Source organism: Melanerpes formicivorus, unplaced genomic scaffold, assembly GCF_026170545.1.
Source record: "Melanerpes formicivorus ecotype bairdi unplaced genomic scaffold, bMelFor1.0.p_v2 SCAF_6, whole genome shotgun sequence".
Classification (NCBI taxonomy): domain Eukaryota; kingdom Metazoa; phylum Chordata; class Aves; order Piciformes; family Picidae; genus Melanerpes; species Melanerpes formicivorus.
The window spans coordinates 21,966,720-21,990,741 of NW_027142358.1; the positions used below are offsets into that span (position 1 = coordinate 21,966,720).

Consider the following 24,022-nt stretch of genomic DNA (forward strand, 5'->3'; position numbering starts at 1 on the left):
AGGGGAGGTTCAGGCTGGATGTTAAGAAGAAATTCTTCCCAGAAAGAGAGGTTGGCCATTGGAATGTGATGCCCAGGGAGGTGGTGGAGTCTCCATCACTGGAAATGTTTAAGAGGAGCCTGGCTGAGGCCCTTGGTGCCATGGTTGAGTTGATTAGATGGTGTTGGGTGATAGGTTGGACTCGATGATCTCCGAGGTCTTTCCCAACCTGGTTAATTCTATTCTATTCTATGTGCAGAGGAGTAGTAGCAGAGTCCATACTTCAGAATTTGAGCTGAGTTTAAATCCTATTTTCTGTAACATTGCCAGAAATTATAGCAAAAAAATGTCAATCAATGGCATAAAAATGGGTGCATGAGCATCTCAATGCAGGATTGTTACAATTGTTTCACTGTCAAAATGGAAGAATGTGTCAGGTAGGACTGTAATATTCTGTTCTGGTCCCCTATCTGTTCTGTGTTTAACTGATGGTCTGGATGAAAAAACTGAAACTATGCTTCTCAGAGGCATTACAATTAAAATGGCAGAAGTACAGCATTAGTGCAAATAAATGTCAAAAAATCAGGAAAACAGTCTTTAAGAAATACAGGATGAAATTCAACAGGGACAAGACCAGGAGACCATGCTCAGCACAAGTAATCAACCCCCAAAATATGAGACAAATAACAATTAGTTAGTGTTTTCTTCACAGAAGGACCAAGGGATTATAGTGCATCCACACAAGCCAGTAACATGATGCCATGGGGACAGGAAAAGTGTGATAAAGAAATTAATAAGCAGGGTAGAGATTGTGAGACACCTGATAAGATAATGCAGCTCTGTTCAGAGCTGTAAGGCCTCAGCTGGGGTATGCCCTCCAGTTTTGTGCTTTTTATTTCAGGAAGGATATAGACTACTGTGAAAAGAGTTTGTTGAAGAACAAGAAACACAACCTCTGAGAATGAACTGAAAGGCTTAGGGACTTAAGGATTGATGCACAGGCATCAAAGTTTGATACAAAGAAGGAATAACTCATTTGCCATGTCCATAGTGGACAGGATAAGAACTAATGGCTTTAAGTCGCAGCTGAAATAATTCAAGTTACTTATTAAGAGGAAAAAGTACTTCTTGATGGTAAGTGAAGCACAGGAATTTCCTGGAGAGGTCAGGGAGACCTCATCATTAGAAACTGTAAAGAAGTGGATAAACCAAATATGTGTCAGGAATGAATTCAGCATAGTTGGGAGATGAACTAGATGACCTTTTTTGAAATCTCTTCCAATCTCTTTTTATGGTCTCATGATTCAGTATAGCTAAAATGATGTTTCAGAATCTCTCTGTGCTTATGAATCAAAAGACAATTTATCTTGGGCATTTCTAGGAGTAGATCAACTAATTCATGAGTTTCCTTTAAATTGATAGCATCTGTTTCATCCCAATAAATATTATACAATAAACTTTGCCTATAGGCTGAGTGTGAGAATAAAACATTTCTCTACTAAGTTACTCTGTTCCTGAGATTTGCAGGTATTATGTATGTGTGAGGTGAGAAAAAGAAACCAGGACAAAAACCAGAGGGGGAGAATGTAGCAAAATAGACATGGTATGCCAAAATGAGAGAGATCCTGTATTTTCTTTTCTTTGATCAATCTGCTAGCCACAGAAAAACGGCCAATATAAATTGTATATGCCAAAGTCAACTTCAGCTGGTGTTCTTTCTAGCCTTTTGATTTTTATCTGCCAACTTCCACCCATTTTCCCCAATTGTATCCACATTTAATATTATTTTAGCCATTTAAAAATGTGGTTTTCTACTTAGTTCAAGTTTTCTATGTAACATTTTATTCTGCACTACACTGGAGAAATAAAATGCCATTTATGCAACTGAATATATGATACCAATAATAGCTCCTAACCACTAAAACTCCTTTTTTGAACCATTTGTACAGATTTATATAGGAAATCAAATAGTTCATTTCCTTTTTTTTAGTCTAAAACAACACCATGAAAGGGTTATTCTTAATGGATAAAAACTAAACTGTGCACATCATTATTTTTAAGAGATCTTTGACTTATTATATTGTTTATATGGCTGATGGAAAAAAACCCACTGCTGATTTCAACCACAGCTAACTGATGAGAAACAAGGGTTCTGTGGCTGCATTGCAGGAACTGATAAAACACAAGGAAAGAGACCTCCTACACTGAGAATCTCTGACTGTAAATCTCATTAGTTTATGAGTGGAAAATGCTCAAGGCATTGTTTTGTTCAGAGGTGCTAAGGACCTGTAGAGCTGTGGACTGTAACTGGTGTTGTCATAAATACTTCTCAACTACTTAAAAAACTTCTCAACATTTATATTGTGTAACACTGGTCCTGGCATCTAGAAGACCAACAACTCAAGCTGGGGCTGCTTTGGGGTGAGATAAGCAGACTGCTGAATTTCAAGTTGTTTTGATATGGAAAATGTTCACTTTCCCATCTGAAAACAAGAACAAAAAAAACCCACCAAAACAAACAACAACAACAAAAAAACACCAAAACAAACAACAACAAAAATAAGAGGCAACTGAAAACTGTAAACTTATAAACTGGGAAGGAAAAGACTCCCAGGCTTTCTTCAGACTGTGCCACACACCTAAATTATTACCATGCTACAAGCAAACTACTGAGAGAAATTGAGATTGCTCTGTTTCTGTGACCTGTTCTATTGGTTTTGATGTCAGCTGTTTTATTTCCCATGGTCAAGAGAAGTACCAAAGGATTTGGTGAGCAGTATGTTGCCCACAAGCCACTGGCTAGCATCCACAGAGACTAAGACCATCAAAAGAATTACATACTACAATACTAGATATTTCACTAAGAGTGTCTCTCTCCCTGCACATCATGTTCAGTACTAATGAAACTATGGGCATGTCAGAATTCACACTGTCATGACATTAAGAGGGAAAAGCCTAAACACTCAGTGAGCCAAAATACGAACCTCTATAAAAATGACTGCATATTGGAAGTGGACCAGCATAGTTCCCATCTATCTGGCACATTAGTGCAGCTCCTGACAAATTTTAAAGCACTTCTTCAAGATGCTGTTAGCTACAAGGCAAAGTCACCATCACCTCAGCCAGCTGTAATTTCTGTATTGCTTTCTATGGTGCATACAGTCATCTGGTTTGGCCATCATAAATATGTGGATGCTTCAGCACTGGAAAAAAAAAAACAGACGACAGGTGTCTGGATTGCTGCAGGTGAGGTGTGATGCTCTCAGGGCAGGATACCTCATGGGACTCTAGGCACGGCGCTGCCGGAGCGTCGTGTAGCAGTGATTAATTGAAACAGAAAGTTTTGGAACGTTTTGCTGGAACGTGTGACGTGCAGCAGAACGTTGCAGTCAGAAAGAATTTCTCAGATGCAGAAGAAACAAGCTGGTTTGTGCCTGCTTTGGGGCTTAAACCCTTTGTGGTGAAATCCAGCCGTGCAATGCTGGGGGCAGATGAGGCGATTACGCCTGAGGGTTAGGGCTGTGCAACCCGGTTCCTGGTGAAGCAGCGCAGCCCAAGGAGCTGCGCCGGTCCGATGCTTCGTCCCGAAACACGGCCGAGGAGAAATCCGAGGCCCTCCTCGCTATCACAAGACTTGTCAGTCACGCCAAACCAACGGCGTTCCCAGGCCCTGCCGCAAAACTTGGCTTGCTTTTTCCCGCCGCAACTTCAAGCACGTTTCGATGGCATCGCTCTTGGGCAGGGTTGTTACTTAGGGCTCATTTTGATGGGGCATCAGCCCGCCCGTTGCGTACTTCACCTGAAGCTACACAATCGCTGCCGACCCTCCCTCAGGCGGCGTCGGTTGGAGAGGGCCGCGGGCACCACCACTCACGCCACGGCAGGGATTGTCCCTAGCGGGGCTGGACCCCCGGCGGGCTGGGTCGCAGCGGCGTTCCCAGAGCCCGGCGACTAGAACTCCGGCCCGCGCGACCCCAGACAGGGAGGCGGTGCTCCGGGGGCGCCATCACCCCTCCTCCTCCCCTCCCGTCCCCGCCCCTCCCTCCTCCCGCCGCGCCACACCGCGCCGCTGCCCCCTCCTCCCGGGCCGCGGCCGGGGATATCCCCGGCCCCTCCCCGGCGGGCCGGCAGCGGCCCAATGGAGGCGGAGATGTTGTGCGGGCTGCGGGCGGGCTGGGGGCGCCGCCGAGCCGCGGACACCGCCGCCGGCCCGGGGACGCACACACTCGGCGGGGAGCCGGAGGCAGAGGCGGGCGCAGGCGGCGGCGCCGGGGCCGGGACTCTGGCAGGCGGCGGTGGCTGGGATGAGCCGGGGGGGCGGCTGTGGGGGCAGATAGCGTCCCGCGGGGAGGCGGCCGAGTGGGGCTCGGAGCGGCGGCGGGGTCCGCCCGGCAACGCCATGGCGGCTCAGTGCGACCCGCTGAGCGGGTACCTGCAGCAGCCGCTTTCTGACCCGGGCTCCAACAGCGAGCGCAGCACTGATTCGCCCTTGCCCGGCTCCGAGGAAGACTCAGCCGGCCCGGCGCGACCTCTTCACAGTCCCGAGTGGGGTGAGGAGCGATTCCGGGTGGACAGGAAGAAACTGGAGGCTATGCTCCAAGGTGAGGGCGGGGGGAAGCGACGGCGGTCCCCGGGGGGCGCAGAGCCGCCCGAGATGGGAGGGTGTCGCGTCTCTGCCCCATCTCAGCTCGGCTTGCCGTGGCTTTCTTGTCGGGCTGGGGAATTTGTCAGCCCCTCCTGGGCCGCTGGACGTGGCTCTGGGTCGACGGGAGCCCCGCGGGCCAGTCCCAGGCTTCTTGGAGCTACTGTGGCCTCCTGGGCCGGGGGTGCATGACGACGGTGGAAGACTCTCCTTGATTCACCTCTCCCTGTGGAGCATCGCGGCCCGTGGACGGGTGACAGGGACACTCCCTTGTCGTGAAATGTCAGTAGGGGCCGGGCCGGCTGGCACTCGGCGCTCTGGGGGGCTTCGGCTTTCAAAGTCGAGGTCTCTCAGAAATCCCTCTTTAAAAACATAATATCCCCGCTCTGGTAGGGCCGTTCAGGCTTTCGAGGAACAGCCGAGGCCGCCACGGAACGGGAAGGGAGTCTCCAAAGCCGGGCGTCCCGGCCAGGGAAGCGGGGACGGGACCGGGAGAGCTGACAGCAGCCGCTGTTGCCTTAGAATTTGCTCAGTCCTTGGCTCTGCTTTCGTTCTTTTAGTTGTGGTGGGGTTTTGGTTGGTGGGGGTTGGTTTGTTTGTTTGTGATTATTATTTTTTTTTTTTGGTGGTTGTTGTTTTTTTGTTTCTTTCTTTCTTGAGGCTACATATTTTGTCCCAGTCTGTTTTGAATTAGCTAACTCTCAGTGGAAGCTACGTAGGCAAAATACTACAGGAGTAGCAATTGCAGGTTTGGCTGCTAATGAGCAGATGAGTAGATTTAAACCAGTTGGGGATGTTGTTGAATGGGGTAACGTGTTCTCTACTGCTTGGTCTGAAGAGCCCCTGACAATACGTTTCAGGTCTTGTGTTGTGAAATTTCAGGACGTTTGGATCAACAAGGAAGCATGATGATGATTTCAAAAGCTGCTCTTTCCTCTGGGACTGCTGCTTTGTAAACATTGAATGTTACACTTAAGATAGTAACTGAAGTACTTATGTACCTTTTCAAAATAAACCTGACAAATCTGTCACTGTTGTTCATGTGGCATGTCACATGTTTATTCACTTACTGGAAACAGTAGGTGCTAGATGCCTGATCATCCTCTGTCACAGCACCTGCCTCTCCCAGCAGTGGGAGGCTGCAGGAGCTAGCAGAACAGGAGTGGGTGAGTTGAGTTGGTCACTGAAAAGCTGTGGTTTGACTTAGTGACTACAATGATTGGAATTTATTTAACTGAGATTCTCTCTCCTGGGGGTGAGTTAATCTTTAATCAGTTAATACTTTAGTGGTAGTAAAAAAAATCTCATTATGTAATGCACTGAAGAGAAAGGAATTCAGAGAGAAGAGGTCTTATAAACAGCAACAACTGTTTATAAAGATGTGGTCATTGGAAGTGTCTTAAAACCAAAATTAAGATATTGAAAAGAAAATGTATTCCTGTGTATGAAGTAGTAAAAAAAAGGGTCAGAAGTTAAAGTGCTGTAAGAAAATTGAGATGGCCTTAACGTTTTCCTCTAGTAGCAAAATTAATTTCCATTTCCTCATCCCAGACACAGTTCTGCCTTCTGCTGCTTGATGTAGTAAGCATGTGAGGGTAAGCAAAACTTCTAATCAGAGTTCAAATAGTGTATACATTGTGTCATCCAGTAATAGACAGTGTCAATGGTTTGGTTTTTTGTTTGCCTCTCCTAATTGTTTTTCCCTTACTTCCAGAAGAGTGTAGTAAAAAGTGTATGATTATTGGAGTACAGTGAGTAAATGCAGACAGTGCTGCCTGGGTTTTGATGAGAGATTGCTGTATTTCCAGTCTGCAATACACATACTTTGGGTGATGGTTTGAGGAATTCTTGCACCAGATGCATTTCTTCTTGTGAAGAAAAATACCTCTTGAATTTGGTAACAAATGACTTTATGCAGATATATAAACTTCCTGGCTTATTGGTAATGAAAACCTGTTAAGTAGGAAACCTGAGGCAAATATAATAGTTTTGTGTAAGAAAGCTGTGAACTGTTTGTTAAATATTATTGCTTTCATTTAGTTTCCTTGCCATGCTTCAAGTTTTTTTGACTTCCTTCAAGATAAGTTTTACGTATCCTTTTCTGTAGGAGAATATCTTGAGTACTAAGTAGCTCTGCCCGGGTATCACAAAGAGCATCATGGAGACAGGTCTGTAAGTGGTACCCAGAAATCTGCTGACGGGAAACAGTAACGCTGTCTGTAACACTGTTTTCATTTCTTCTTTTTTGGGGGGGGCATGTTTTGGGAGTGGAAACTTTTGACTCCACTAAGTAGGAAAGGCAGCAGTGTGCCATCTCTAGAAACGTGTTAGAGAATTCATAGGGTTGTGTTTCTTGTGGTTTCTAGTACTAATCCTTCAGTGGAAGTTCTTAAAATATGCAGTGATTGCATTATGGAAGGGAAAGATCTCTGTAGTCGAAGTAGTGGCCACCAGATTTCCGATTTCCAGAAGTTATCAAACTTTTTATTTTTTATTTTTATTTCAAACTGGTGTAAACACAGGGTTCTTGTTCATATTAGGTGCTTTGAGCCTCCTCTCTTGCTTTTACTAGCTACTAGGGAGCATGTTTACAGTTGCAGAAGTTACTTTTGAAATTAAGACACTTAGAATTTCTTCTTAGTGTTCACCATAGCTTTCTTATCTTTTGGGAAAGTGAGAATACATCGTCTTTAGTTCAGTTTTCTTTAAAGCTAAGTCTGAAACAGCATCTGCTGAAGAAACCTGTCAGGAAATGTTCTCATTCTTGCTGGAGGATCCTAGTATTTTTTTTTTTTTTTTTTGCACTAGTCAACATCTGTTGTTTACTGTACTAACGTTGAAATAGTAAAATCAATCAGGGTTAGAAAGATTATGAAGAAGCTCTGTTGTTTGGCTAGGTGCTTCTGTTACATTCTGAGATTGCTGCTGAGTTTTTGTGTTTCTGCAATGGCTATTTTCAACTTTCCTGCACTTGATATTTTTGTGGGTAGTTTCTTGGGGAACACTGACTTCAGCAAGATCCACCTGGGAATGGCAAATTGTACATGTCGTGATGGGGGACTGGAGTACTCAACATCAAGTGGAGTCTACAACTGGAGTAAGTGCTGTAGCAAGACACCGAGTAGATGTTGTTCGAAAAGGAGTTCATGTGGCTAGCTTGCTACCAGTTGTATTTGAAGAAGAAACCAAAATCTGAATTGAGGTGTCAGGTAATATTGATAGATTTGAAAGTGTTTCTGTTGCTTCCCCCCACCTTTGAAATGATTGGTTTAGTGTTTTTGGTGTTTCAAAGTTTGGTTCTGAGTAGCTCTAAGATAAATACAAGAGGTAGAGTGAGCTTCTGGGACAGCTGTGCTTTTTCTTATTGGAATGTTTTTTTTTGTGTCCAACTGTTTTGTATGACTGTTTTTTACTTGCTCATTTATGACTGGAATAACGTTCAAGCAGCAAATCTCAGTCATTACAGGGGAGTGTAAGCTATCTTGTGTTGCATGTCTTCATCAGTTTGCTGATGAACAGATCTCTTTAGAAAAAACTTCCCCCATTGCCCTTGGAAGCAAGTTTGAGTAAAATGGATCAGTTCCTCTTTTCAGCAGTGCTGAAAGATATTTTTCACAGTAGCCCTATTAATTATAGCTGCTCTGTACTAAATTTGGTGAATGCTCAGGTGTTTTAATACTGTGGAATGATTTACTTAGTGCATGTGACAATAGCATCTGAGTATTACTACAAAAATGCAAAACACTGAATTTAGGAAAGCTGTCCAGAAAGTGAAATGTAATAACTAATGTTGTAGCAATTAATAGACTTAGACAAGTTGGCCATGAACCTTGAAGAATCCAAAATAAACACAAACAACACTTTGTGTTGTTTGTTTGTTTTGTTTTTCCCCTCCTCTTGTATGGTGTGTTTTATTCTTGGCTACAAAGTGTTATGCCAGTTTGTCATGTCAAATATTTTTGTCATGTTCTTTAACAGATATTGAGGATTTTGATGGGATATATGCATAACACACACTTAAATAGTGTGTGACTTTATAATGCACTATTACACAGCAGTACTTGGGTGAAAAACCAAATCCATACTGGTTTTTACTGAGTGTCTAACTCAACAGTGGTGTTTGTGGCTCTTTAAAACAACCAACGATGTCCCTGTTAGAATTTTGTGTTTGTCTGTTGTGTTTTGGGCTTTTTTTGAGTCATCTTTCAGTTTGAGGACTAGTTGGTGTCATTTTCATGATGGGATCTGGAACTTTGAGTGATGTGAGGTTTTTTCCTTTGTGAGGTAATTCAGTGTTTGCTTGACTATTAATAAACCAACACACAAAGAAAAGCACAGCTTGGCTTGCCTAGGAAACATGGTTTAGTGTTGACCTTTCAGTCGGGGTCAGGGGTTGGACTGGATCATCTTTGAAGTCTCTTCCAACCAGATTTATTCTGTGATTCTGAAGAATACTCAGCACCACAAGCACCCTGTTTGTTTTTGAGCTCCTCTTGCAGAGCAGGTTATGTTTATAGTGTATGGGAATCATGGAAAACATCAGTGCCTTGTGCTGACTTAGTGCTGACTGCCACTAGTGCCTTCATATGTTAACTGGAGTAGGTCAGAACTGTAGGAATCACGTCAGTCTTAATTTACCTAATGTAGACTTGATTTATAAAAAAATTAGAGTCCTAGAATGGCTTAGGTTGGAAGGGACCTCAGAGATCATAGAATGTTAAGTTAACAAGTTAAAAGTACTATGTGGAAAAGTGTACTTTTAATACTTTTCCTAGACTTCTCTACTACTTTGTTTCAACTATAGAGAATGGTAAATTTGCAAGTGTGACAAGTCGTGTTTGAGGGGGCAAGGAGGGAGGGAAAAAACAAACCACCCACTTCTGTTTGAATGTACTGAAGAAGATGGAGATGTTATAGGAAATCTGGGCTTCTGCTAATACTTTTCTACAATTTTTAGAGGCTAAACCTTGAAGATATGAATTAACAGGTACTGAATGAATTAGCTCATTAATGGACAACTGTATCTTAAATTGAGTGGTCCTGACTGTGATGGCTTTTGTGGGGATGGCAAGCTTTGTGTTAAGCTGTTTTTTTGTGCTTCAATGGCAAAGCAGGACTCTTCTGGATATTTGTGTATGTGTGGTGGTGACAGAAATCTGTATAATAAAACTAAATGTACTATGATCCTTGGAAAAAATAGTGTCTCTCACTCACAACTGAAGTATTTTACACACAACTGGTGTATTTTACTTCTGTTTAAAAGTTCCCCATGTCCCCGTTGGAGCTCTAAGCAGAATGAAGTATGTATTTTCTTTGACAAGACTGAAACTGTATTTGTAGGTCCTAAATACTGTCTCCTCTCCTAGGGCAGAAAAGAATGTGTGGTGGGTGGTTTTGGTGGTGTGGTTTGTTTTGTTGGGGTGTTTTCCACTAAATTTTGAGATTTGTGTTGGTGGTTTGAATCCCCGCCCCCCCCCGCCCTTTTCTTTGTAATGTATCAGCATTACCTGGAGAAGGACATAGTTGTGGGGAAACTGGAACCTTTCTAATAGCGTTTACATTTGGTGTTTAACTGGCGTTAGCAAGAGGGAAAAAAATATCAAGTTTTTGTCAAGTTTTCAAATCCCTAAATTGCTGAATAGTCTATTTCTACAAAAATAAATATATGAAATGTATTTGTATGACTTGTAGTTTAAAAATGTTCTTGCATTCCACTGTTAACAATCGTAATAATACCACTTTCTCAAGTTTCAGTGCTTTTTAAGTAGTACAACGGGCTATCATGGTTTGGCATGAGCTGCTAAGTTAAGTATTGCTGGCTTGCACATTCCTGTTGGTTATATTGTAATCTTTACCTCCATTGGAAAATATGTCCTATTTTGAGTACTTTTTTCAGGCTTTTGGCTTTCTGCCTGTCAAACAATGAAACAGACTAGTTGTCTTTTCATTTCAGACCTCTGTGTTCAACTAGTAGCTTTTTTAATTAGGATTGTGGTGGTGTTTCCTCACACCCCCCCCCCCCCATTAACACCCCTTACTGTGGGACTCAGTAGTGACTTTCATGACCTTTGAGCATAAAATCTGAGTGCACATGAATTGGAACACAGCTTATTAATTGTGTGCACTTCTCGTAGGAGAAAGAATTCATACATGGTAAGGATTTCTTCTTTAAGATGCTACCAGTTAATCAGTGGTAGTTTTCAAAGGAATTTCATTTCTATTTGAAACACTTCTTAGACACATCTGCAACTTTTGTTCAATGTCTATTTTATGACGAAGCTTTCTTGTCTGGTGTTCAGATCAGTATTTCTGTTGAATGGGGCAATGTAGCTCTTCATGTTTCAGTGACTTTATAGCTGGTTTATTCAGAGATGTCTACAGTGATATCCTTTTTACTGGAACAGGAATACATATTTTTCAAAAAGCCTGTTTCCTGTTAAAGGCTCATTGATGTTGTGAGGGAATGTTCATGAGCAATAGCAGCCCTCTGCCAGGTCTCTGTATGTGAGGAGCTGTTGGAGTATCTGTAGTCCTCATAGGAAAAACAGACCTATATTCTTTCTGTTCTTATCTGTCAAGCTAATAGAGCCTTAGAAATCAAGAGTATTTAGCTTACACATGTAAGTACAGTTTTTGGGTACTGGGGTGAAAAGCTTCTGAAGTCTATATGAGAAGAGATTCATAGAGTCATAGAAAGATTTAGGTTGGAAGGGACATTAAAGATCTAGCTCCAGCCTCCCTGCCATGGGCTGGGTCACCTTCCATTACCCCAGGTCATTCAATGCCTCATACAGTCTGGCCTTGTGACCTCCCTAGACAACCTGTTCCAGCATTCCGCCGCCCTTACTGCAAAGAATTTCTTCCTAATATGCAGTCTAAACCTGCCCTCCTCAAGCTTCAATCCATTCTCTTTCATCCTATCATTAGAAGCCCTTATGAAAAGTCCCTTCCTGGCTTTTTGTAGGGCCCTTTGAGGTACTGGAAGACTGCTCTAAGATCTCCCTGGAGCCTTATCTTCTCCAGGTTGAACAGCCCAAACTCTCTCAGCCTGTCCCCATAGGGGAAGTTCTCCAGCCTTTTGATCATCTTTATGGCCTCCTCTGGATCTGCTGCAGCGCTCCAGCACTTGGATATCCCTCTTATGTTTGGGGTGCCAGAATTGGATGCAGTATTCCAGGTAGCATCTCGCCAGAGCAGGGGTACATATCACACCTCTCATCCTTCTGGTCATGCTTTTTTAAGACAGTCCAGGACATGGTTGTCTTCTGGGCTGCATGTGCACATTGCTGGATCATGTTGAGTATTTCATCACCTGACACACCCAGATGTCTGTAATGGAGAGGGCATTTATAACAAATACAGAACAGAGGTAACAGTATGTGTCTAAATGGGGAAGTCACTTGCCAAGTAGCATATCTATGTTTAATTTCAATCCTGTAGCCCAGATTTCGTGGAGAGATGGATGTAGTGACATCTGTTTGTCCTAGTCTTTAGGATGGCTGTGTAGTTCTGTAGCACAGAAGTCGGGAAGGCACTGAATAGCCGTGTGCCTACAAGACACTTATAGAGAAGCTCTTGTACCTTCTCTGGGAAATCCGCTCAAGTGAGTATGTCCTTGAAGTGCCTGATGCAAATGCAAGTTGCATAGGTATCAGGCAGGTGGAACTGGAGGCCTGCATGCAGTTGCAGGCTGTCTGATGTTGCTGAGGTTGCAGAGGTGGGATAGCTCTTGGGACTGGCATCCTTCAGTCACTGGATACAGACTTTTTAAGATGGACAGGCTGGAATGCTGAGGAGGTAAAATGGCCCTTTCATGTGAGAGAGCAGTAGATTGCAGGGAGCTCTGCCTTGTGCAGAGGATGAGCCAGTTGTGAAAGCACAAGTCAGGATTATCGGGCAGACCAATCTGGATGGTGTTAGGAGTGAGTGTTACAGACCATCTGATTAGGAAGAAGCAACAGATGAGGTGGTCTTCAAACAACTGGAAGTAGCCTCATGCTTGCAATTCTGGATCCTGTGGATGGTTTAATTACTTTGCTGAAGGAAGAGCACATCAGGGTAAAGCAAATAAGTTTCAAAGATAGATAATCAGTGGGGTGACAACAGAAAATCCAGAAAAACAGAAAAGCTGGACTTGGTGCTTGCAAGTGAGGAAAAACTGGTCAGGAATGTGAAGATTGGAAGCAGCCAGGAGGGACCTCTACAGGGCTGGGGAAATGGTTCAAAATAAATCTCTTGAAGTTCAACAGAAGGAAATACCAATTCCTGCACTGGAGGGGGAATTAACCCATATACCATCACAAGCTTCAGGCCAACAAGCTCAAGTGCAGCATCCTAATGGACCAGTTAGTCACAAGCAAGACATCAGTGTAGCCTTGTGACAAAGAGACCCAACAGCATACTGGGCTACATGAGGAAGAGTGCCAGCAGGTTGAGGGTGGTAATGCATGCTTGCTACTCAGCCCTCGTGAGTCACATGAGGTGTCCTGTGACCACACATACTGGGGGGACTGGAGAACCTGATGTAGGAGAGGAGGCTGGGACACCTGGGACTGTTTAGTTTTAATCCTGAGAAGTCCTCATTAATTTTTTGTGTGTCAGGGGTAGTGGCAGATGGAGCCAGACTCCTCACTAGGTATCACTGAGAAAAGATGGGGCAAATTTTCTTTTTATGACTTTTCTGTTTTGTGAAAGAAATGATCCATAAAGTCTGGAGACTTGCACTTTTGCAGTGCTCATTGCTGAGGTGATATCACTAATGTCTCTTTTTTTGGACAGCAAAGGAATCAAAGCTTCACATGAATTTTACTTTTTTGAGTTATAGTCCAGTATTAGGTTTAGTATCTTAATATTAGAGCATAATATTATCTATTGAATAAGACTGTAAATATGCATTTTTAGGTAAATGCTTGATTAAATGCCAGGAGAAGTGGCACTTTGCAGCCTGAACTGTGCTTCAGGGTTGATTAAAATTGTGACTGAGTATAGGGGTCAATTTGCCATCCCTAGTAAGAAGCACCTGCTGGAAAAAAGTCCATCTGTACATCCCACCTTCAAAAACCCTGGTAGGATTCCAATTTATTTAACTTCAGATTTCTTATGCATGAGTACTAATCCTTTTCAGTGTCCTGTCAGTGAAACTTAAATCACTGATGAAGAAATCAACACTTCTTTGGGATACCTTTTGCATCTTTCAGCTGTGATTCTCTTGAATGGGTAACAAAATCATTAATACTTCTAAAATTTTTATTCATGTACTATTTTAGTGGTGTTACTGCTGTTCTTTAGATATGCCATAATGGATGGTGTCTCCAAAATATAGGCTAATCATCCTCTTTAATACTGTTCCCAAGATTGCTTGGCTGTGTGTTGTTTTTTTTATGCATGTGATGCAGTTCCTCAGGCGAGCTGCTGACTACTGGCCTTTGCCTGGCAGGTGTGGTTTCATGATGAACAGTGATGGTCAAAATGTTGGACAAGATGACATCTTCCTTCTTAAACCTGCCTTTTATTTTAAACCTTTGTAACATCTTTTGTGCCAAGGCTGTATCTTGTCTTAATTCCTGAAATATATATTGACCAAAAAAAAGGACATATTTTGCCTAGTCTGCAGCAAGCAGCACTGAGAACAAGTGTCCAGCATGTTTCATTTGCTTGCACCAAGCTGCCTGACTGCAGTCCTGGGTTTATATGAGATGATGACACGTGGTGACTGCACTGTGTGGCTGGCAGCAGTGTGTGCATGGTAGCTGAGTGCATACCCTAGGTCTGTTATGTGTGAGGATGAGTGTGGCTGATGGGGGGCGGGGGGGGTGGTACTGGGAAGGGTGCTGGTGCCCAAGTTCCCACAGCCCCAGGGCAAGGTGGTGTCTGGGACAGGTAGCTCCTGCTATGGCAGGTCTTGCTATGAACCTTTAAGCCTGTTCTTGTCCACACGAGAAATGCTGTGTTTGGCTGCAGATTGCAGTCTTGCAGGGGTGGTGTGGCTTGTGTGAGTATGGCATGGGAGTCTTGGCAGGAAGGGGACTGACTAGGTGAATTGGGACACAGCTCTCCTGTGGGAATGCATTGAGTGCTGCTGGTCTGCTATCTTCAAACAGCTTTTAAAATCATCATTGCACAAGGATGTGATTATCTCTGGTAGCTGTGTGCTGCTTAACTACTTGAGCTTGAAGTAAAGCACAAGGATTTGCTTACAGGAACTGGATAAACTAACTGGAGTTGCAGTGGCTGAGCAGGGGGAGTTGACTGCATGTAGGAGTGACCTTGCTCGTTCGAAGGATGTAATTCATGTACTCCATGCTACACTGTGTTCCTACTGAGCTTTGCTTTCTTGCTGGTGGCATGCTAGGAAGTTGTGAAAGCAGGATTGAAGTGTGGCAACGTTATCTCAATCCATTGAATTCTCTTGTATAAATCACAGAAAAACTTGTTGCTCAATGTACCCTTCCTGAAGTGTCTTCCTTGCACATGTGAGTGAGAACTGGCAGGAGGCAGCTTGTCCTTTAGGTTTCTTTTCTTTCAAGGGTGGAGGTGTTTTAAAAAATGTTTATAAATGTATCACTTGTGACAAGAAATACAATAACATGTTAAAAGGCACCAGATTTCTAGTCACTCTGACTACCTCCCAAGCAGCCAGCTTCCAGTGACAGTCTTTTGAATTTCACATCTTAAGATCAAGAGTTTTCTAAATGCTGAGGGATAAAGCTACTAGTTTTAACACTTAGTCGTTGTTTTCCTTTTTAAAGTTACCAAGGTTAATATCCCCTAGATTGTAAAGGTCAGATTTTTTGACCCATTTTATTAAAGGCTAAGGACTCCTGATGTTATGGAAGTTAAAGCCAGGGACAGGGAGGAAGAACTGCCCATTGTAAGTGCAGATCAGGTTCGTGATCATCTGAAGAACCTGAAAGTGTTCAAGTCCATGGGACCCGACGGGTTACACCCACGGGTACTGAGAGAACTGGCAGATGAGGTTGCTAAACCCCTCTCTATTATATTTCAAAAGTCCTGGCAGTCTGGTGAAGTCCCCACAGACTGGAAAAGGGGAAACATTGCCCCCATCTTCAAAAAGGGCAAGAAGGAGGAACCAGGGAACTACAGGCCAGTCAGTCTCACCTCTGTGCCTGGAAAGATCATGGAACAGATCCTCCTGGAGTCACTACTCGCTCAAAAGAATAGTGAAGAGGTGATTGGGAACAGTCAGCATGGCTTTGCCAAGGGCAAATCCTGCCTGACCAACCTGGTGGCCTTCTATGAGCAGGTGACAAAATTAATAGATGAGGGGCGAGCAACTGATGTCGTTTACCTGGACCTGAGCAAAGCCTTCGACACTGTCCCACACCACATCCTGGTCTCCAAACTGGTGACACATGGGTTTGATGGGTGGACCACTAGATGGATAAGGAACTGGCTTGATGGCCGCACCCAAAGAGTGGCTGTCAATGGCTCCATGTCCCAGTGGAGGCCAGTGACAAGTGGAGTCCCTCAGGGATCAGTCCTGGGACCTGTCTTATTCAACATCTTTGTGGGGGACATGGACAGTGGCATTGAATGCACCCTCAGCAAGTTTGCTGATGACACCAAACTGTGTGGTGCAGCAGACACACTGGAGGGAAGGGAGGCCATCCAGAGGGACCTTGACAGGCTGGAGAGGTGGGCACAGGCCAACCTCATGAAGTTCAATAAGAGCAAGTGCAGGGTCCTGCATCTGGGTCGAGGCAATCCCAGGCACAAATACAGGCTGGGCAGGGACTGGCTGGAGGATAGCCCTGAGGAGAGAGACTTGGGGGTGCTGGTGGACAAAAAGCTCAACATGAGCTCTCAGTGTGCACTTGCAGCCCGCAAAGCCAATCAGATCCTGGGCTGCATCAGGAGAAGTGTGGCTAGCAGGTCGAGGGAGGTGATCCTCCCCCTCTACTCAGCCCTGGTGAGACCCCACCTGGAGTACTGTGTCCAGTTCTGGAGCCCCTATTACAAGAGGGATGTGGAGGTGCTGGAACGTGTCCAGAGAAGGGCCACGAGGATGATCAGAGGGCTGGAGCACCTCTCCTATGAGGACAGACTGAAGGAGTTGGGGCTGTACAGTCTGCAGAAGAGAAGGCTCCGAGGTGACCTAATTGTCGCCTTCCAGTATCTGAAGGGGGCCTACAGGAAGGCTGGGGAAGGACTTCTCAGGATCTCAGGTAGTGATAGGACTAGGGGGAATGGAATGAAGCTGGAGGTGGGGAGATTCAGGCTGGATGTGAGGAGGAGGTTCTTCACCATGAGAGTGGTGAAACCCTGGAATGGGTTGTCCAGGGAGGTGGTCGAGGCCCCGTCCCTGGGGGTGTTTAAGAGCAGGCTGGATGAGGCTCTGTCCAGCCTGATCTAGTGTGGGGTGTCCCTGCCCATGGCAGGGGGGTTGGAACTAGATGATCCTTGTGGTCCCTTCCAACCCTGAATGAAACTATGAAACTATGACTCTGGGAGCACACTGGTCATTTGGGAGGATGCTTGACAAGACACACGCACTCTACAATCAGCCGAAAAAGATTTAAGATGCATTTAGCTGTAGCTTTTATAGGTACTTGCCCTGATTCTCTTCCACAGGAAGGATTGTCTCGACTCTTTTTTTTTTTTTTTTTTTTTTCTTTCTTGGTTTTTTCCCCCTTGTGTGTGGGCCTGCCCAATCTTTTATTTAAGAAGCCGTGGGATGGAGGATATTTTAGGTTTTTCAGTCCTTCCTTCTCTAAATCTTTTTAACTTGCAAAGATAACTTATTGTTAAGACTTACAAAGCAGGGTCCTGCATCTGGGTCGAGGCAATCCCAGGCACAAATACAGGCTGGGCAGTGACTGGCTGGAAAGTAGCCCTGAGGAGAGAGACTTGGGGGTGCTGGTGGACAAAAAGCTCAACATGAGCTCTCAGTGTGCACTTGCAGCCCGCAAAGCCAATCAGATCCTGGGCTGCATCAGGAGAAGTGTGGCTAGCAGGTCGAGGGAGGTGATCCTCCCCCTCTACTCAGCCCTGGTGAGACCCCACCTGGAGTACTGTGTCCAGTTCTGGAGCCCCTATTACAGGAGGGATGTGGAGGTGCTGGAGCGTGTCCAGAGAAGGGCCACAAGGATGATCAGAGGGCTGGAGCACCTCTCCTATGAGGACAGACTGAAGGAGTTGGGGCTGTTCAGTCTGCAGAAGAGAAGGCTCCGAGGTGACCTAATTGTGGCCTTCCAGTATCTGAAGGGGTCCTACAGGAAGGCTGGGGAAGGACTTCTCAAGATCTCAGGTAGTTACAGGACTAGGGGGAATGGAATGAAGCTGGAGGTGGGGAGACTCAGGCTAGATGTAAGGAGGAGGTTCTTCCCCATGAGAGTGGTGAAGCCCTGGAATGGGTTGTCCAGGGAGGTGGTCGAGGCCCTGTCCCTGGGGGTGTTTAAGAGCAGGCTGGATGAGGCTCTGTCCAGCCTGATCTAGTGTGGGGTGTCCCTGCCCATGGCAGGGGGGTTGGAACTAGATGATCCTTGTGGTCCCTTCCAACCCTGAATGAAACTATGAAATTATGAAACTACAGGTGTGTGGGTTGGTTTTTTCCCCCTCTAGATCCTAGAATATTATGGAACTTCTGAAGGGAAAAATAACAAATAAAAATGCCAAGAAAGAAAAAAGAGCCATCGTTCAAGTGAAATAAGTATCTAATTTTAATATAGGTATTTCAAAACCAGGTCAAGCTGTGTTATTTCTTATGTAGTACCAAGTATCTGTAAAAGTTGGATTTGTGGCCTGTAGTAGCAGTGAGATGACTAGAAAATAATTTTGGTTTTGTTCTGCCACTGTTTGTGGAATAGGTCAGATCTTGGTCTTTGTCTGGTTAAACTTCATTCTTGGAAAGGAAATTTCCTTGTGAAAGGAGCTTGTAATGCTTTTGTTTTGAAAACTGTCATCAAGCTAAGTAAGTCTGTTTTGAAAAGAGGCAATGTTGATAATTTGAGGTAGAAAATGGTAATAGTAATTATTTACCCTATTTGTTTTAAAAAGTGCCATTTCAGTTCTTTTACACATACCTGCATCTGACTTTTCTTCACAATGCAATATGTGCATACCTAAACTATCTATTTTATGATCTAACTTGCTATGGAATATCAATATTTAAAACTTGAGAAAGCTTTGTGGTGAGGCTACCAGGTGTTTCAAAATGTTCATTGTTTTCACCAGTTCCTTTGTTGTTCATAAAATACTTTTTAGTTCTTGACAGTGATGATTCTCTCTTCCTTTAAAGCCAAGTCTGGTTTAACAGATCTCTATTGCCACTCTAGATTAATGGTTTAACCTGCAGATTTGCTGTTTTCCCTGTTGCCAATAATCTTGTGTGAATGGAGGGCTTTGATTGTATCTATTTATTCACTCTTTATTCAGACTATATCAGCAATAAATCTTGAATTGAATATGCTAGACTGGTAACTTAGGACTGGGCATCTTGAGAAATGTGAAAAATGAAATTCATGATTGCAAAATAAATATTAGGTCTATTAAATGATGCAGTGAAGCATTTCTTTGTTAAAAGAAAGCTCTAGCAGATTCATGTCTTCTAAGATATTCCCCGTAACCTCTATGGTAAGCTGATTGAATTGCTTGAGGGGAATATAAACTGCATTCCCTGAACTGTTTGCAGCATAATTAAACTAGAAGCTAAGATAAGGTAGCTCCTGTGCAGAACGTTACACTGTGCTGCAAAAGTCACAATGACTGAAATCTGAATTGCTTAGTGAAAGAAAAGGTGCTTGAAATCATTTATTGGTGTATAATGCATATCTTAGAATCATAGAATAGTCTGAATTGGAAGCGACCTCTGAGGTCATCTGGTGAAATCCCTTCTGCAGTGAGCAGGGACATATTTGTTATTTAAATATATGGTGGGTACCTACATGTGCCAGCCTTACTGTGATATGGAAATACTTCATTTCATCCTCTACTTCAAGGAATATAAGATTTGGGCTCCCTTTTTCTGCTTGTGGAAGTGCATCTGTGGCAGAGAAGTGCTGTAGAGTGGTGAAATATTAAATGATATGAAATCATCTTTGTTTATGTGCAATTAGAGCACTTCAAATAGCATTGCTTTAAGGAGTGTGGATATAGAACACAGTATTAAATATTATTTCGTATAGTGGGAAAGAAGGTTGGTAGTTTTAGTAAAACAAATAAGTGCTGGTTTTCCTGAGTAAATTTGCTGCTGGAGTATGTGTAAAATAGCACAGAAGAGAGAATCTGTTTCTAATCTATTCCATGTGCAGAAACAGTGAATAAATTTGATCAAATATTTAGTCCTTTAAGAATTCCTTTTTGAAATATGAACATATCCTGCAGAATTTTCTTTTTTTTCCCCCTCTGTGTGGAAGACATTACAATCATTAGAGTCCAGAATACAAGGATTCTCAATGTGTGTGACATTTTTAAATGCCCTGAACAATTGAACATGTAAGGATGTTTTCTGGGTTGCTTAGCAGCAGTCAGGTTTTTTACTTTAAGTGGCCTTCAGTGACATCTTTAGATTGTTCAGGGATTTGGCAGAAAAAAAGTAATTCCAATGTTTGAAGCATGAGGAATCGTTTAAGCCACGGGGAAAAAAAAAGTAGGCTTGACTTCTTGTAAAGTTTTCTTTGTGTGTAAACCTTTACATTGAAACATTTAAACTTTGTATTCTATGTTTTTATCAGTGTTTGGGAGAAGTGAGTTCTAGGAGAGTATTCTATGTTACATGAAGTTTTCAGTTATTTACCATCTGAAAGAGACAAACGTTGCTACAGATCACTTGTATCCTCATTAAGCTTTTAAATGTTGGGCTATATCTGGTTGGAAGTATATTTCCTATATATGAGTATTGTTAGTGGTGTTTTGAGTATATAATTTGAACCAACTGAGATGCAAAATACTAGATATACTTTTCCTTATGGGACTTCAAATGCATATTTGCAAGAATCTTCTGGTTGAGTAGGTCTCATGTATCACTGCAGTGCTTGTCTTGGCACTGCCTTACACTTTTTTGAATAGCCAGCAGAAAGTTTGAGAGCGGCTTTAATGCCTGTTAAAGGGTTATATGCTGTCAGCTTCATGCTGTGGCTCTCCACTGACTTTGGATGCTTCCCTGGTACCTTCTTTACATTGCACAAGTTAAAGGAGTGTTCATCCCCCAAGGTGAGTAGTGCCTCAGATCTAGGGGGAGCTTGCTGCTGGACTGAGTAAGGCATGGGAGAAGAAAGTGGCAGCGTTAGAAGAAAGATTTGCATAGCTGCCAGTGCCAGTTAACCAGGCCAGATTTCTAGTAGAAGTGTAAAGGCCAAGTTTTTTAGATGGACAGGAAATACTTTTGAAGTGGGAAGTCTTGAGAGTCAAAAGGCAAACAGAGACATGAGTAAGAGGATTATAGAAGTCTAGTAGCTTTGGATGCACACAGGAAAGATCTCCCTGCGTGTTGCACAGCAGCCAGATGTGCTGCTCCAAGAGGAGATTCTTCATCACTGCTGTTCAGTTTCTCTTCCACTCTCTTTCTGCTCATACTGTTTTAGGAGAGGAGGAGAAACCACTCATTGGCTCTCTCCTGCCTCCTTCCAGCAGTGTGATGAATCAAGATTAACTGGAGCACATTCAGCGTTTTTGCAGCTGGTACACAGACTTGGGGCTGTTTACTGCTTCACGCAAAAGAGAGCAGGCTAAAGGCAGGCATGGGGAGCTGGCAACCTGCAGCAGCCAAATGAACGTGCAACTTTCTTCCCTCCTTTCCTATCCTGGCCTTACAGAGTAGAGCTTTGGTGAACACTTCAATGTTTGAGTAGGCTTTGGTGTAAATACTGATTTTAGTACTACTTACCTACCTAGATTGGCCTTTAGTAGTTAACAAGCTTAAACTTATTGAATTTAAAGGGATAGTACTCTAAACATCTTTGAGAACAGAAGAGTGAAGAGCTTGTTTAAGAGGATGACACCTTTTTTAGGCAAGTCACATAACTCTTAATTCAGATATTTTTTTTGTTGGTGGTTTGGTTTTGGGTTTTTTTCATGTTCTCTAATGGTTAGTACTTTCTTTTATAAATGGTGATTATGGCCCCAGATGGACTGCAAATCAGAATTAGTATGCTACCAGCTTCTTTTGCTCAAATGCAGGCTGTTTTGTCACTTTCAGGCACAGGATATTAATTAGTGCAAAGCAGTGGTTTGCAGCTGACTGAGCACTCACACTGAATGCATTAGGGATTGGCACTTGAGCTGCTTGATGCTATTTCTCTAGCAATATAAGAACAGATTTCTGGAGAAACCTCTATAATGTGTGGTCAAGTGGGCTCATGCAGACATAAGTGGAGCTGGTAAGTTTTTCTGTGACAGCTTAGGCTACAGAAGCCAATTTGTTGGGTTCTGTGTTGTTTAGTGGGATTTTTTTCCCCCGAACCAAAATGTTTCTTCTGACACCTTAAATTTGGTGATTATTTTTCAGCAAGATACAGAAAAGATTTGTATCAACTTCTGCAAACTGGTTTTACCAGGGCTATGGGTTTATGGTAGGTGAGCTGCCTCATGATTTCAGAGCAGCAATGTAGAGAGCTGAAAAGTATTTTATGGTTAAAACCAGTCAAGCTCTAACAGGAAATCTGAGTTTAACAAAAATCAAACTCAAAAGAAAAAAATACTAACAGGAAATGTAGCTTCTTTGACAATCTTAATAATAGTGGCTTGTGAATTCTGGAAATGGAGTAAACTGTCCAAACATTCACTTCTTCATTCGATTTTATTGTTTGTTAGATAGTTTTGTTATGATACATGACTGAAATTTGCAGAGACTTTGAGAAGCTTCTGAGCTTTTCTGACTTCTCTTCGGGCTGTTCCAATGTTGTGTCCTCTGCGTCAAGACAGCTTTGGGAACTTTGCTGTGTCTGTGGAAAAAGAATAATTTATTAGCTTACATTTTTAACCTTGCAGACCAATCTACTAGTCTCCCCACAATTTATTTAGTCTTAATTGTATGCACTGCTTCATTGTTTTTAATAACATGCTGAAGAAAGCACCCTGTAGCCAAATTCTGATTTGAAAGGACAACCAAAGTAGTTGAAGTAGCACTGCTAAAAAAGCATAAGCTTAAAAGCATAATTGAAGTGATCAAGTCTTTGTGAACACAGGGCTGTCATGTTTATCTCAAGAACAGACTATAAAAAAAAATCATTCTTCAGATAATGGAACTACGTCAAGTGTGAAGATTACAGCTGCATCTTATGTGCTACTGTACATGTGCTATTGCCTGCAGTTGATGGTTCACAGAATGTTAGGGGTTGGAAGGGATCTGAAAAGATCACCCAGTCCAACTCCCCTGCTTGAGCAGGATTACCTACACTAGGTCACACAGGAACACATCCAGGTGGGCTTTTAATGTCTCCAAAAAAGGAGACTCCACAACCTCTCTGGGCAGCCTATTTCAGTGTCCTCTCACCTTCACAGTGGAAAAGTTTTCCCTTATATTCATGTGGAACCTCCTGTGCTTCAACTTGTACCCATTGTCCCGTGTCCTATCATTGGCCATTATAGGCGACAGAGATTGGAAATCAATACAGCTGATCGGTATGACCTAGTATTGTTCCTTTATTGCTTCAGTGTTGTTTGATTATAATGCAAGCATGGTACAGAGCAGACAGTAGAGCTGACAGGCTAGTAAGAGGTGTGTACAAGAAGTGCGTATTAAGAAAACCTTTACAACTTCTGTAAACTCGGAGGGCGTTGCTGGCATAGCTTCACTGGTCCCTCCCGAGTGACCACACACTGTACTACTATTGATTATTGGTTTAACTAGTAAGAACACGTGAGATTGTTGATGCACGTGTGTGTCCTGTTATTCCAAGATAACTCTCTGTGTTTATAGCTACCAGTGTCCTGCTTTGGTTACGCGGTGCAGGCACAGCACTATTCTGCTACACTGCCAGCCACTTCTGCACCCATGCTGGACACGGCCTACCACCATGTCAGGCTCTGGGACTGCTTGTTACCACCATTACCACAGGCCATCACGGAGAAGATCCTGGCTCTGCCTGACACTTGCCTTTCAGCACTGCACATCTTTACAAACATGAATGAGGTCACCCCTCAGTTTCCTCTTCTCCCTGGCATTCTGAATCTTGGTGTGGTGTTTTGGTTTGTGGAGGTTTTTTTTGGTGGTGATTTGGTTTTGTTTTGTCTGTGAAGGTAAGGTTTTGTTCACCCTTAGAAATATAGTTGATATAAAATCCATTGGAGGCTCTGCTAACTGAGAAATGGTGAAAACTCCAATGGATTAATTGCAGTTCTAGGAAGACCTAGTTAAATGAAGTCAATAGGAGGAGGCTTTATTTGATGCTTATCACGTGTGGCTAGGGCTGTATTTGTCATTTTGCTGGAGTAGGCATAACA

The 24,022-nt window shown here is 43.3% G+C and overlaps 1 protein-coding gene across 1 annotated transcript in view; it reads left to right on the plus strand.

Moving 5' to 3' along the window:
* Positions 1–4,136: 4,136 nt before the first annotated feature.
* Positions 4,137–24,022, plus strand: part of BICC1 (BicC family RNA binding protein 1) — a 109,239-nt gene continuing 89,353 nt past the window's right edge. The window contains exon 1 of the mRNA XM_068140052.1: positions 4,137–4,580. Within this exon, the coding sequence (XP_067996153.1) occupies positions 4,379–4,580 (202 nt within the window). The 5' untranslated portion in view covers positions 4,137–4,378. The remainder of the gene's footprint in view (positions 4,581–24,022) is intronic.